Consider the following 14318-nt stretch of genomic DNA (forward strand, 5'->3'; position numbering starts at 1 on the left):
ATGTACTTTAAAACAAATTTTGACCAAGTCAACTTGAAATTTAAGTAAAAGTATATCATCAGAATAAGATACTGTATATCCTTATACTAAAAATGGACTGAATAAAGACGGTTTTTCATTTTATTTTTCGTCCCCACTGGCCTCAGTGTGCTGCAGATGGCCCAAGACCTGTTGTTGACTACTGTTAGAATAAAAGAGATTACTTTTTCCACACTATATAATATACACCACAAAAATGGATAATTACTTGCTTAAAGAAAAAGTGCATTTCAGTACTGGCTAAAAAAGAAAAGTGATTCAGGTAAAGTTCAATCCAATTCAATCTGTCTAATCTAATTATGAATGTTTTATTTTCTCCTAGCCCAGGTGATGTCCCAGAAAATAACCAAGTTTATTAATTCCTCATTAGGTTTTTCCTCCTTTGTTCATTTCTGAAGCGTAGCTGGTACTTAGTACGTTATTTACTGGTCTCGTAGGGGCACAAATCCATTATGTTTTCGGGAACGAGGGTGCTAACATGTGTGAGTAAATGGAGGTCCACATAAGACGACAGGCAGTAACGGGGCCAGTGTACAGAAACATGCAACAAAGGCAAAAACTTAAAAAACAAACAAACAACAAACCCTCCAGTTTGTTCTGGTCCCTGGTTCTTACGATTTTCTGCTTCCACACTGTTAAGCAATGACATGTCTCCTTACATGTCGGATTCTCAAGGGTAGAGTGGGATGAGCAGGGAAGAGGAGAGTGACACCCCCCCGTGTCTGTTCTCTGAGGATCTCTATACTAGAGCAACTATCAGATCAACTACTTACAAAAACAACGACTCCTGAACAGTAATTTAAATAAAACAAACCCTATCCTGACACACAGTGATACTGTTTGATTACAAAAATTCCACCTGTGATTTTTAAATAAAGAAGTGTTTTTGTTTCCTTACTAGAGTGTATTTTTTTAAGCTAGAGGAACTGTACCTACCTTAGTGCCTATTTCATTTTTAAAAGTCTTATGCACTGAAGCTATACACAGAGGCCCGGAAGAAAGTCCCTTAAATTAAAACCCTAGTATCTATTTACTCTGAAAATTACAAAAATTATTGAGAAGAGCCTGACAACACACTTTCTCCAAGTTTTACTCAGTTTGAGAAAGTCTTTGTTATTACATTAAAAATGTATTTTAAAAATGCATTCATTCTTAGAAGATCACGTTAATATGGGATACAAATATAATTTTCCATTTTTATTAATGATGGAACATGCTTACATTTGCACTTTCTAAACTCTGCTAAAGAACTTGCATACAAATAAACAGTAGTACTACGGCTTGAGGAAGAGAATATATTTTAAAAGGATAAAGTATGACTTTAATAGAAACACAACTTTAAAAATATTCAATAAAAATAAAAGGCGTGTGCAAACTAATACTTTACAAATTAGACTGAAAACCAGATAAAATAATTTGTCCTCCAAGATAACTTTAGTAAACATGAGGGATTTTCTTATATTTAAGTCAGTTATTTACCATAACAATAACAACACAGAATTATCCACGTACTCCAAAAAGTAATACAGAACCAGAGTTCAAATCTCAGCAAGTTACATAATCCTGGGCATATTACCTAAATGCTCTTAGCATCAGTTTTTCACATGTACATAGAAACCCAAATCACCTACCTTTAAAGGGCTGCTGTGATAAATGATTACTGGAGACTGACATGTATAAAGCAGGTCATACAGTGCATAACAAATGGGAAATAGTTACTGATAAATATTAATATTGTATCACTTGATGTCACTGTAATACTTCTACAGACTTCAATGCCATACCTCTGTCGAAACATCATAGCTGGGTCCATGTTAGCAGAAGTCATGCGAACAACTTGACGGATTTCCTTGGCAATCATTCTTAGCTTCTCAAAATTCACTAAACCATCTACTTTGGAGTCATTTCCTATGAAATAAAACCAACTTTTTTGTTTTCAAAATTAAAATACTTATACAAAGTAAGCAAAAGTCAAGTTATTCTCGGGGGCACAAATCAGAATCGTCTTTATGAAATTGCCACTTCTGTTTTTAAGGACCAATAAAAGCATACATGGTTCAACTGTGATCACAGGCAATGAGCTACCGGGAGGAATTCCATTCCTATGGGAGTAGTGATTATAAGTACTGGAAGTTGATAAGCTACATAGCTTCTAAAACCAATTTTGTGATGTTAAAGGCACATCTGTAAAAAGTGTGACTCCTTAAATCTTACTGTCTAGATGCTCAGCCACTCTGTCAGGTACCTGCAGCTGCTCTTTTGGGCAGCAGGGTAGCGCACTTGAAAACTCAGGCTTCAGCCAGAGGTCACAAAGAGTGACCTATGGGCTTAACTAACCCAGTAAGCTTTCCTTGGTTTAAAATCCTGTAAGGAGTGCCGAGGTGGCTCAGTCAGTTAAGTGTCTGACTTTGGCTCAGGTCCCAATCTCACAGTTTTTGAGTTCAAGCCCCTCGTTGGGCTCTCTGATCTCAGTACAGAGCCAGCTTAGGATCCTCTGTCCCCCTCTCTCCCTGCCCCTACCCTGCTGTGCTCTCTCTCCGTCCCTCTCAAAAAAAGTTATAAAATCTCCGAATGTTTGAAAATTGAACAATATACTTTGAAATAATGCATAGGTCAGACAAAATCATCAAAAAAGATTAAAATAAAACACGAAAAAAGTGTTAGATGAGTTGTCAACATTTAGCAAGTGGAATATATCCCATGAAAACTTCTGACTGTTCTTTTTTTTTTTTTTTTTTTAAATCAAATATGCTTGATTTTCCTATTTTTGAGACTAACACCTTTTGGTTCTTTTATTTATTTATTTATTTATTTTTTTTTATTTCTAGGAGAGAGAGAGAGAGACAGCGCGAGCAGGGGAGGGTCAGAGAGAGAGAGGGAGTCACAGACTGAAACAGGCTCCAGGCTCAGAGCTGGCAGTCAGCACAGAGCCCGACGCGGGGCTAGAACCCACGAACCGAGAGATCAAGACCAAAGCGAAAGTCGGACGCTTAACCGACTAAGCCACCCAGGCGCCCCAACTTCTGACTGTTCTTAAAAAGGAAGGGTTCTCTAGGGGGATTAAGTAAGAGTAGATCTGCTTTCCCAAATGGGAATTGTTAGTTAAATTAAGGTGACTGGCTCATAGAGTAAACACTGCCTAGTCTGCCATTCATCTTTTCTTACTGAAATCTGAATTTACAATTATGACTTTCATCACCAACATAAATTTGCTAGCTTATAAGCTCCATAATTTTTATTTCTGTTCTGATTACTAGGGCTCTGAGGGAAAAAAAAAAAAAATCACACAACTTTCAAAATGACCTACTTTTCTTTGAAGAAGGTAGCTATGAGACCAGACTTCACCCATTTGTTGGCTTACTAACTTCAGACTACAGGCAAAAACTGTATGTTTAAAAGGCAATGTGACTCTCTTTAGTTGTGCTTCTTTTTCACATCTATCTTTAATAGTTTCTGTGACCCCATTTATCTACTCTGGTAGCCCCTGAGATGCCTCTAAGGAACTCTAAGTCCCTAAGGGCAAGTCTGAGAACCAAATGTGTCTGAAACACAGGGCGGTCTGCTTTCTCATGGTAAATAACATCCATACATTGAACATATGAGTTGTTCAGGGTCTCAACATGTGAGATGGTAACAAAATAACCATCCAAAATACCTCCAAATCACATAAATATGTCTTGAGGGAGTAAGTCAGAAAAATATATTTGAAGCCTATCAGAGTATTTCCTTATGAAAAAGGAGTGATAATGAAAGAGAGGGAACTCACACTAGATAATGAGAACAACCTTCTGGCTGAGAATAATTAGAAAAGTTGAGCAAAAAATAGAAAAAACAAGTATTTTAGGTCAGCAAAAAGCTATCAAGGTAGTGAAGATTTGGAAGAAGAATGAAGATCTGGGAAAGGGTTATTCTGACCCCAAGAGCATCTACTGATTCAGAAAAAGAGCATGATGAACTTAAAAAAAACTAAGCAGTGACACCCTGACTTCTGAGGTTAGAAGAAAACTCCTCAGGTCCTGGTAAACCTCCAATGCTTTGGGTTGGGATCTTGAAGGACTATTCTGGAACTAAGGATGAACTTGATGTCACCAAGATAAAAGTTCAGTGTTAAATTATCTTGAAATGTGAAAATGGATTAAGGTGACTCTGGACTGCTAGCGTACCTAGCTGCCTGGCAAAAGCAAGTTTTATTTCTCTCTGGAGGAAAGGGACATCGTCTGAAACCTCAGATTATTTCTGTAATCTTTTATACACACATCCATTTGATCAAAAATAACGAGGGGCATCAGGAGAAGAGATAACATGAATGAAAACAGGAGACAAAGACAACAGAAAAGGACACACATCGGATGGAGTTATTAGACACAGACTTTAAAATAATTATGTTGAATATGTGCAAAGATGTAGAAGAGCACTAAGAACTCAGGCAGAGAACACAGAGATAAAACAATGTAAACTGCAAACATAATAAAACACAGTAACTGGCTAAGAATTCACTGATATATTTAATAGTAAATTACACATAATTGAAGAACTGATAAATTGGACAGTAAGGTGGAAGAAAATATCCAGAATGAAGCATGGTTAAGACAAAAAGATGAGAAATGGATAAAAGGGGGTATGAGACAATTAGAGGTGGTCATCAGGTCCAAAAGAGGTGAAGTCAAAATCCCTAAGCAGAGGTCAGAAGGGGATAGGTAAGGAATCTAAAGACAAAACCAATGAGAATTTTCCAAAACTGATGAAGGCATTTTACAAACAAATCAGGACTAGAACAAACAAAACCCAAAATGCCATACCTAGTTACATCACAGCAAAACTAAAAAAAGAGACCAAGAGAAGAGAAAATTACAAAGCAGCTATTAGAAGAAGGGCAGAATATAATCACAGGAACAGCAAATAACACTGACAAATGACTTCTCAATATCAACAATGAAAGCCAGGTCGCAATGAAATGGTCTCTTAAAATGTTCAAAGACCACTGAGAACCAAAATTGTGCCTTAAAAACGAATATGAAATACAGACATTTTTACATGAACAAAATTAAGAGATTTCATCACCAGCAGACTTGCACTTAAATAAATAATAAATAGTATGCATAGGAAGACAAAAAACCCCAACCACATGGAAGCTTTGAAGAGCAGAGAGGAATAAAAACAGTAGCATCATCATGATATAGATAAATACTGACTTCACTAAATGATAGATAAGATCATGTAGACGTTAAAGGCATGACACGTGCATGTAAACTGGTAGGTGAGTAAATGGAATTTCAGTTGTCTAAATTCCCTGCATTGCCCAATACAGAGAAAAGTACTAATGAATATTAACCTAATTAATATCAACTAAGTATAAATATAATGCCTAGTATAACATTAGAAAAATAGTAAAACAGCATATAGTTAGCAAGTTACCAGAGTAAAACAAATACCATATACAAAAAATAATTCAGGGAGACTGGAAGCAAAACATGCTAAAAGATCTATATGTTAGGCTTTTAAAACTAAGACTGTGCTGTTTATTGAAGGATAACCTTAAGAGACTCAAAAGACAAATCATATTAAACCCAGGATTTATAAGAAATCCTTATTAAACAAGAGAAAACCTAATAAATAATAAACAAAAAACCCTGAAATGATAATCAGCGGGGAAAAAAACCCTGCACACAAACATATAAAAGGGTGCTCAAACTCATTAATAATCAGGGAAATATAAATTAAACTGCACCACTACTGAAATGGGTAAAATTAAAAAGAATGAATTTACCAGGTGTTGGTGACAAACAATAACTCTAATAACACTGCCAGTGTTGCACTTTGCTGGACACTGCCAAACTGTTTTCTAAAGCTGATTATATGAATATCACATCCATAATAAATTCCACTTTGAACGATGTGAATATTCAAAGCAGCATTATCCACAATAGGTGAACAGTGGAAAACTATGAAATGCTCATCAGGAGAACAGATAAATCCTCTGTATTGCATTCAGGTAATGGAATACTAGATTTTGAAAATAAAATACAGCTACACTCAAAAACTTGGAAAAATCTTAATAAATCTAACATTGACTAAAATAAGCCAGAAACTTTCAAACCAAACCAAATTGTAAGAAAACAAATATACTCTGGATTCCATTTATATAAAGTTCAGCAACAGATAAAATTAAACCAGAGTATTAGAAGTCAGGGCAGTCATTACTCTCGGGGAAGAGAGTGAGGACGGTTATAGTGAGGGGGGTCAATGGGGCTCCTGGGAGGCCGGCAACATTTTACTCTTGGCCTGCGTGTTGGTTACATGAGGGTTTGCTAGATCATAATTCATTTAGCTGTTCCCTTGTTATGGGCACTTTTCTGTATTGTATGTGTTGAATAATTCAATTAAAGAAAGACTGGATGGAAAACTATTACTAAACAAAATAAAAAATATGATTAACCAGTCTGATGTGGGCGTAAGTCAAATTTATATTTGAATGCAGAAGGAATCTGTTTTTGTAATACGTGGGTTTTGATTTCTAAAATTTGCTTCAATTAATTACGTAAAGCGTTTGTGACATAAAAGGCTGAAAAATATATTAAATATAATGAATCACAATTCTGTGGAATTTGCTCAAGCTAAACACACTAATTTTCAAAAAACTTTTAAATACCTTCATGCAGAAATGTCATATCTTTCTTGACAACAGGGAAGAGTGGAATAATTGGAGGCTGCATGCTTTGACTACTAAGAATATTTCTATATTTTGCCATGTTTCTAGATGGATCAAAAAGGTCTTGTAGATCCTGGAGGTGTTTCTCATACTTGCTTGGTAATTTTTCCCAAGTACCTCTGAGTCGTGCTACAGATGCCAGGTTCAAGCCACTGCCAAAGATGAGAATAAAAACATTAATAAGGGACTTGGATAAGGGAGAAGACTCAGGGCAGTAAAGCATATACAGTAAGTTCCTCTAATAAAGCTAAAATAAATAGGGACATAGTTTTAATATATTGAAATGAAGAGAGCAGAATCACAGGAAAAAGTAAAATACAAGCAGCTCTCTGATCTTACAGTCAGGAAAACTTCTTCCAAAGGTGCTACATTACTTGCCTATAGTTGTATACTCTAGCCTTTCTTTTATAGCTTGCATGTATAAGACAAACAAAATATCCATAAAAGAGACACTTAAATATTAAAAAGAAAACTTCAAATATCACATTGTTTTCTTTGATTTACTTAGAAATAACTTTATGGAGACAGTATCTATTTTGAACGTGGTTTAAATAATGCTGGACACAGCTGCTATAACCACTGCTAGAGCTGAGGCAACCTTCCTTCGCAGATTTGGTTCTCTCGTGTCCCTGATTCAGATGCGTCCAAATCTCTAGCTTCTAATCCTGTTCCTCAAGGACTCCCCATACTCAGTGTCGTCTTCTGACAGGATTTTAAACTCAAGGCAGCCCCCCCCTGGTAGGCTGCAGCTCCTCCTTATCCCTTTATGTCTACACTACCACCCAGCAGGTAGGCTGCCAAAGGAATCCTGCATATATAATGCTTCAATTTTCTTGCCAGTTAACCCCCCTTTACTCCTAGGCACCTAAGTTTTACACACACCACGGTACTTAAAATGTTCTCTTGACTTCTCATTTTAAGGTGCGGAGTTAAGGTATCTTTGTTTTTTTCTGGCCTCTCAGAAATCATTCCAAGGAACTGTAAGTCTCAGTAACTAAGAGATATCTGTAACTCCTAAACACATTAAAAGGTTGCTAATAGTCAAGATTAAATAGGAGAATGCCAAATGCTGAAAAAGAATGTCCACAGCTAAAAGTCTCAATGAAAGCTGGTAAAATTCTCTGAAGCAGCTAGCTCACCCTAAAGGCAGGAGCAGCAATCCCCTATTGGAAACAACACAACAGAATCCATCGGCTAAAAGAATCAGGTGGGGACTGGACTGTGTTCTTTACCAGAAAATGCCAGGGTAAGTAAACAGTGAGACGGTATCTTCATGAGACAGTATCTTAATGTCTTTAACAGTGAGACAGAAATTCTGAGTGGTAAGCAGCCCCAAAGCTGTCAATCTCCATGTAAGGGACAGAAGAATGGGAGGATGGGAAGAAGAAAGAAGGGAAAGATAGGGAGGGAGGGAGGAACAATTTACATTCAGGCTCAATTCCTGTTAGCCTGAAATAATGCCCTGGATCCTCTCCCACATGAACCTCTTGCAAATAGGTGGTACGGGGAAACTAAATAAAGAACACAAATAAGAAAAATGTTGCCACCAATCAAATAAAACTGGTACTAATCAATGATCTAGCCATGATTTCAAATGAATTCATAGAGTCAATAAAGAGCTTAATGGAGTGATATAAAGAGCTTACGGAAAATATGGTAAGACAAGTTGATTATAAAAAACTAGTCAAGTTCAGAAAAGAAATGGAAGAAATATAAAAACCAACACAGAAACGAAAGCCACACTGGAACCTACAAAAGAAAAAAAAAAAGTGCTACAACCTTGTGCAAGTAATGTTGAGAAAAGGATTAACAAAAGCAATCAATGACAATGGACAGACCTGAAAAGGACTAGAGAGAAAATAAAGGATATGGAAGAGAAGTGAGATCTAAAACATGCAATAACTGGTATCTTTGAAGAAGGAAACAAAAATAATGGAAATGAAAAAGTATTCAAAGGTATAACCTGAGAAAGCTACAGAAACAAATGAATCTACAGACTCAACAGGCACCACGGTTCCAAAGAATCAGACACAGAACTAAAAGAGATATAGAAACTCCATTGTAAAGGTAGGGAACATCAGAGTCAAGGACAGAATATGGGGAGATATCTCAGAGACCTGAACAGCTACGTAATATGCTAGTTATGGAGCTACTGTCTATGATGTTACCAAGAAGTAACACGTGACACAAGAATTTTAAAGTCAAACTTTAAAATGGACATTCAAAGACAACAGAAAGACACTTTGAATATACTCAGAAAATAGAATTTCCACAAAACCTTCTTCATAAAATGATTAGAAAACAAATTTCAACCAAAATTTGAATTCAGACAGTGATGTCTACATCATGACAGTGTAAGATATCTCTGTTTTATCTGTGCAACCAAACAAAGAAGTCTAGCATCTATTCATGAACAGTACTGCCTCTGTGGAACCCAGCATCACTTGCCAAGGGGCCTCGGGAAAGCCTTGCCTACAAGCGTACTGGTAAGAGACAGACACAGACTTCAGTAATGGTTGTAGAACTCCAGGAGATTATGAAGTGGTTTGTGCTCCTCTTGGTTGCGGTCTGGGAGTGCCTGCAGAACAAGAACTCAGTCACCTAAAGAAGAGAGAGCCTTTGTGGAAGTCCAGGTTTCCAGAAGAGAAGTTCTAGCACTCGGCTAGAGTAAAACAAAACAGAAAACCAAAAAGGTTTGGATACACTCAAATAGGTAAAGAGAAGAGCTTGATTTTGCTGGCATCACCTCTTCTTCCAAGGCAGCATAGTTGAAAGCTAAACTAGATAGCTGGTGATTTCTCCCACAGGAGAGAGGGAGAGCTGGTGAATACATGTCTGGTTTCCCTAATTGTGTAGGATGTTGTCAAAAGTGCTCATTCCACTCTTGTAACATCTAGACCCAGAACATCCATTAAAGTGGGAGCTCCATGACTAGAGAAAGAGAGCAGACTGGAGAGCAGCATTTAAGATTCCTGGAAGACTTAACATTTTTTTAAATGTTTATTTAATTTTGAGAGAGATACAGAGACAGAACGCAAGCGGGAGATGGGCAGAGAGACAGACAGAGAGAGAGAGAGAGGGAGGGAGGGAGAGAGAACCGGAAGCAGGCTCCAGGCTCTGAGCTGTCAGCACAGAGCTGGATGAGGGGCGTGAATTCCTCAACTAGGAGATCATGACCTGAGCCTAGGTTGGATGCTCAACTGAATGAGACACCCAGCACTCCCCTTCTCCCAGCCCAAGGACCTTTAAAGGAATGCAGATCCTGCTGACTTCTTCTGAACTATAACAGGAAGCAAACCCAGGAGCCGCAGAGAACATCTTGCCATCAGATGTCCCCCAATGATCCACTGGCACCTACACTGCACCTTGCACCCAACTCATACCCCCACCTCCCTCTTCCACTCTGCTGCTGGCTCACTGTTCTAGGTCCTGAGGACAAGCTCTGGTAAAGAAGGGGTGTAGAAAACAGGCCAGAGTCTGTGTGTAAAGGAGAAACCACAAACCTGAGCTGTAGCACCACCTTTAGGAAAACAGAAGAGAGACCGTTAGCAGCTGACAGTATACTGGAGGATAGAGAGAAGATATTCAAACTTCAGAATTCTACCACAAGAGGGAGCAAGAAGCATGAAGCAGTATCCATGCAATGTGTGAGAAAGCCTTGGAATCTATAGCAACACGGTTGAAAGGTATTTTTTATGCTGAAGACTGTTAGTAAAAATTGGGAAGTGACTGCTACTGAATGAAAAAAAAAAAAACAAAAAAAAAACAAAAACACAATCCAAAACTCCAAGTAACATGAAAAAATCAGGGCAACATGACATCACCAAAAGTTCACACGAATCCTCCAGTAATCAAATCCAAAGACATGAAGATCTACAATCTACCTGATAAAGAATTCACAACAGCTGTTTTTTTTCCAAAACTTTTTTAAACTTTTTCTTTATTTCTGAGAGAGAGAGAGAGAGAGACAGACAGACAGACACAGCATAAGCAGGGGAGGGTCAGAGAGAGAGGGAGATACAGAATCTGAAACAGGCTCCAGGCTCTGAGCTGTCAGCACAGAGCCCGACACGGGGCTCAAACCCACGAACCATGAGATCATGACCTGAGCTGAAGTCAGACGTGTAACTGACTGAGCCACCCAGGTGCCCCTCAAAATAGCTGTTTTAATGAAATTCAATAAGCTGTAAGAAAATTCAGAAAGAGAATTCACTGAAAACAGGAAAATAGTACATGATCAAAATGAGAAATTCAACCAAGGTAGAGAAATCACAAGAATCATATGGATATTCTGCAACTGAAGAATTCAATGAAGAAAACAAAATGGCATAGTTTCAACATCAGAGTAGATGAAAGAGAAGAAGGAATCAGTGTGACATACAACAGGACTTTGAAATAACCTAGCTTCAGGTGGAAAAAGAAAAAGAAAAAAAAGAATAAAAAAGTGTAAAGGAAGCCTACATGACCTATGGTACCACCAAAAAACCCAAATCCAAATCACCGGAGTTCCAGAAGAGGAAGAAAGAGAGAAGGGGAGAGAAAACCTACTTAAAGAAATATGGCTGAGAACTTCCCAAGCTGGGGAAGAGATCTGGATTTGCAAGTCATGAAACTAACAGATCACCCCATTATTTCAATCCAAAATAATTTTTCCCAAGACTCACTGTAAGAAAACTGTCAAAAATTAAAGACAAAGAGAATTCTAAAGTTAACAAAAGAAAAGACTATAACCCTCAAAGGAGCACTCATTAGGATGTTAGCAGATCTTCTCAGCAGAAAACTTACAAGAAAGGAAAGTGTGATAAAATACTCAAAATGCTTAAAGAAAAAAAAATGTCAACCAAGGATACTCTGTCTGGCAAAGTTAGCCCACAGAAATGAAGTACTTTCCCAAGAAAACAAAGCTGAGGAAATGTATCACCATTAGAATTGCCTTACCAGAAATCCTAAAAGGAATTCTTCAAAATCAAGACCTTAAGTAGTAACAAGAAACATATAAAAATACACAACAGTGATAAAGGTAAAAACACAGTCAGATAACTCAACACTGTAGTATAATGATGTGGTAACTACTGAGTAACTAGAATACAAAGCTTAAAGGAGAAGATTATCAAAATGACAATATCTACTATAATTTGTAAATGAATACACAGTATAAGAAGGCACACTGTGACATTAAAAACATAAAAGGTGGGGAGTAAAAGGGTAGAGTTTTGCATATGATTGGTTAGTAGCAGAATGAGATAGACTGTTATGTTTCATATAGGTCCCACTGTAACCACAAAGTAATACCTATAGTAGACTCATGGGAAGACAAAAGGATACCAGAACACATCAGCACACGAAAGAACACAGCAAGAGAGTATAAACAAGGAAACAACAAAAAGCAAGAAAACAATAAAAGGGCAGTAGTAAAAGTCCCTACATATCAGTAATCATTCTCAATGTTAATGAACTGAAATTCTCCTACCAAATGGGTGGATGAATGAAAAAACAAGACCCAACTATATGCTGCCTACAAAAGACTCACTTTAGCTTAAAGGACACAGATAAGCTGAAAGTCAAAGTATGGGAACGACAGTCCATGCAAGTGGAAAACAAGTGAGAGCAGGGTAGCTATATCTGTATCAGATAAAAAGGACTTTAAGTCAAATATGGTAACAAGAGACAAGGTCATTACATAATGATAAAGGGTCAACTCATCAAGAAAAAATAAAAGTCATAAATATACATGCAGCCAACATTTTGGCACCTAACTATATTAAGCAAACAATAACAGACCTGAAGCAGAAACAAGCACCAATACACTTGTAGGGGACTTCAATACCCCCTTGCAGAAATGGATTAATTACCTACACAGAATATCAATACAGAAATGGGACTTGAATCACACCATAGGCCAAATGGGCCTGAAAGATATACACTGGACAGGCCTTTCACCATTATACACTCTTCTCAAGCATGAACGGAACATTCTCCAGGAGAGATTATAAACTAAACTGCAAAAGTCTTAGCAAATTTAAAAAGACTTAAATCATGCCAAGTATTTTTTTCTGTCCAGAATTGTCTGAAAGTAGGAACTGACAAGAGGAAAATGTGAAAATTTACCAACGGATAGAAATTAAACAACATAACCTTGAACAAATCAAAAGGGAAATAAGCATCTCTCAACAAAGGACAATGGAGACACAGCATACCAAAACCTATGGGATGCTGCTAAAACCATTTCCAGGACAAACTTTTAGTGATAACTTTCTATAATAAGATCTCCAATAAATTTTCTAACTTTTCACATCAAAGAACTAGAAAAAGAAGACACTAAGCCCAAATTTAGGAAAAGGGACTAACAAATCTCAGAGCAGAAATGAATCAAATAGAGGCCAGAAAAATTAAAAAAAAAGAGCAGTGAAACTAAGAACTGTTTTGAAATTATAAACAAAACTGACCAACTTTTAGCAAGAAGAAGAAAGAGAACTCAAATAAATAAAATATAGTATCTAACAGCAGGCAGAACTTACTGATTCACCTGTGTCACCTCTGCTGAAAAGTTAGTAAGTGCTTTATTTTCTCTGATATACTTAAACATAAAATAGGAGAATATGAAGCAAGGAATTTTTCAGGAACTACTGAAAATATGTAATGTGTATAATAAAATGCTCTTTGAAACAAACCTCTTAACCATCTTGGGGCTACTGTCTACTACCTTCTGTCAAATCATTCTTTCCTTGGCTTTAATGACACAATCCTAACTGTGCTCGTCTGTTATTTCTTTTATCCGTCCTCTATCTCTTGGTTGGACTCTTTTCTTTATCCCAACACTTAGAATGGTCACGAGTTATGGCTCTTAAGCCATTTATCTTTTAGAATCTCTTTTTACACAAAGATCTCTCTTGGTGTCCGTTTTTTTCCAGACTATTTCAAAACTAAGCCTGTAACTCTCAAATTCTCAAACTCTATGCTTCCTACACAGTTTCAATTCTGAGTGTTTATCAACGGCATTTTTGTTCCCTTCTTTTAGACTCAGCTGTTAAAAACTTTGAAGTAGGAGGTATGATTAATGCATTTTACAGATGAAAAAAACAAAACAAAATTTAAAAAGTGGCCTTCACTTTTCTACTGACACACTCCTACTATACCAGACAGGCAGGACTGAGATAAAAGTGCAGCTGATTCTAAAGGTCACTACTAAGCTCTATTCAATCCTCTTTCCAAAAAATGAAATAAACAAAAAACATCCCCCCAAACCCAAAATTCCTCAAGTATCTAATTAAAGTGCATCCAATGGTTAACTTCATAAAGAACTTTCTTATTACCGTGACAGATTTATGATTATAAAGATTCTGATTCTATCTCATGTGAGTGGAGGAGCAAGCCATAATTAAATTCTGTGGGGGGCATAAGAGGATGGGATTAAGATGTAATTATATACTGCTATATACAGGCACATGGCCTTATAAATGCACGAAACTACAACTACCCCCCATCTTTAAAATCAGACTTCCTAAATAGGAATCCCTCTACTGATCACCACTGTACTATAGGGGAGGGTCAAAGATTAATTACCAATCTA

General features: G+C 37.0%; 1 protein-coding gene across 5 annotated transcripts in view; it reads right to left on the minus strand.

Moving 5' to 3' along the window:
- RAPGEF6 (Rap guanine nucleotide exchange factor 6) overlaps window positions 1-14318 on the minus strand; it is a 204568-nt gene that overhangs the window by 24478 nt on the left and 165772 nt on the right. For all 5 annotated transcript variants that reach the window (XM_039252546.1, XM_039252545.1, XM_039252543.1 and 2 more), the window contains 2 exons: window positions 6689-6900; window positions 1824-1947 (listed from right to left, as the gene is read on the minus strand). In XM_039252546.1, the coding sequence (XP_039108477.1) occupies window positions 1824-1947; window positions 6689-6900 (336 nt within the window). The remainder of the gene's footprint in view (window positions 1-1823; window positions 1948-6688; window positions 6901-14318) is intronic.

The sequence above is a fragment of the Hyaena hyaena genome, unplaced genomic scaffold, assembly GCF_003009895.1.
Source record: "Hyaena hyaena isolate Hyena2069 unplaced genomic scaffold, ASM300989v1 scaffold_425, whole genome shotgun sequence".
NCBI lineage: Eukaryota > Metazoa > Chordata > Mammalia > Carnivora > Hyaenidae > Hyaena > Hyaena hyaena.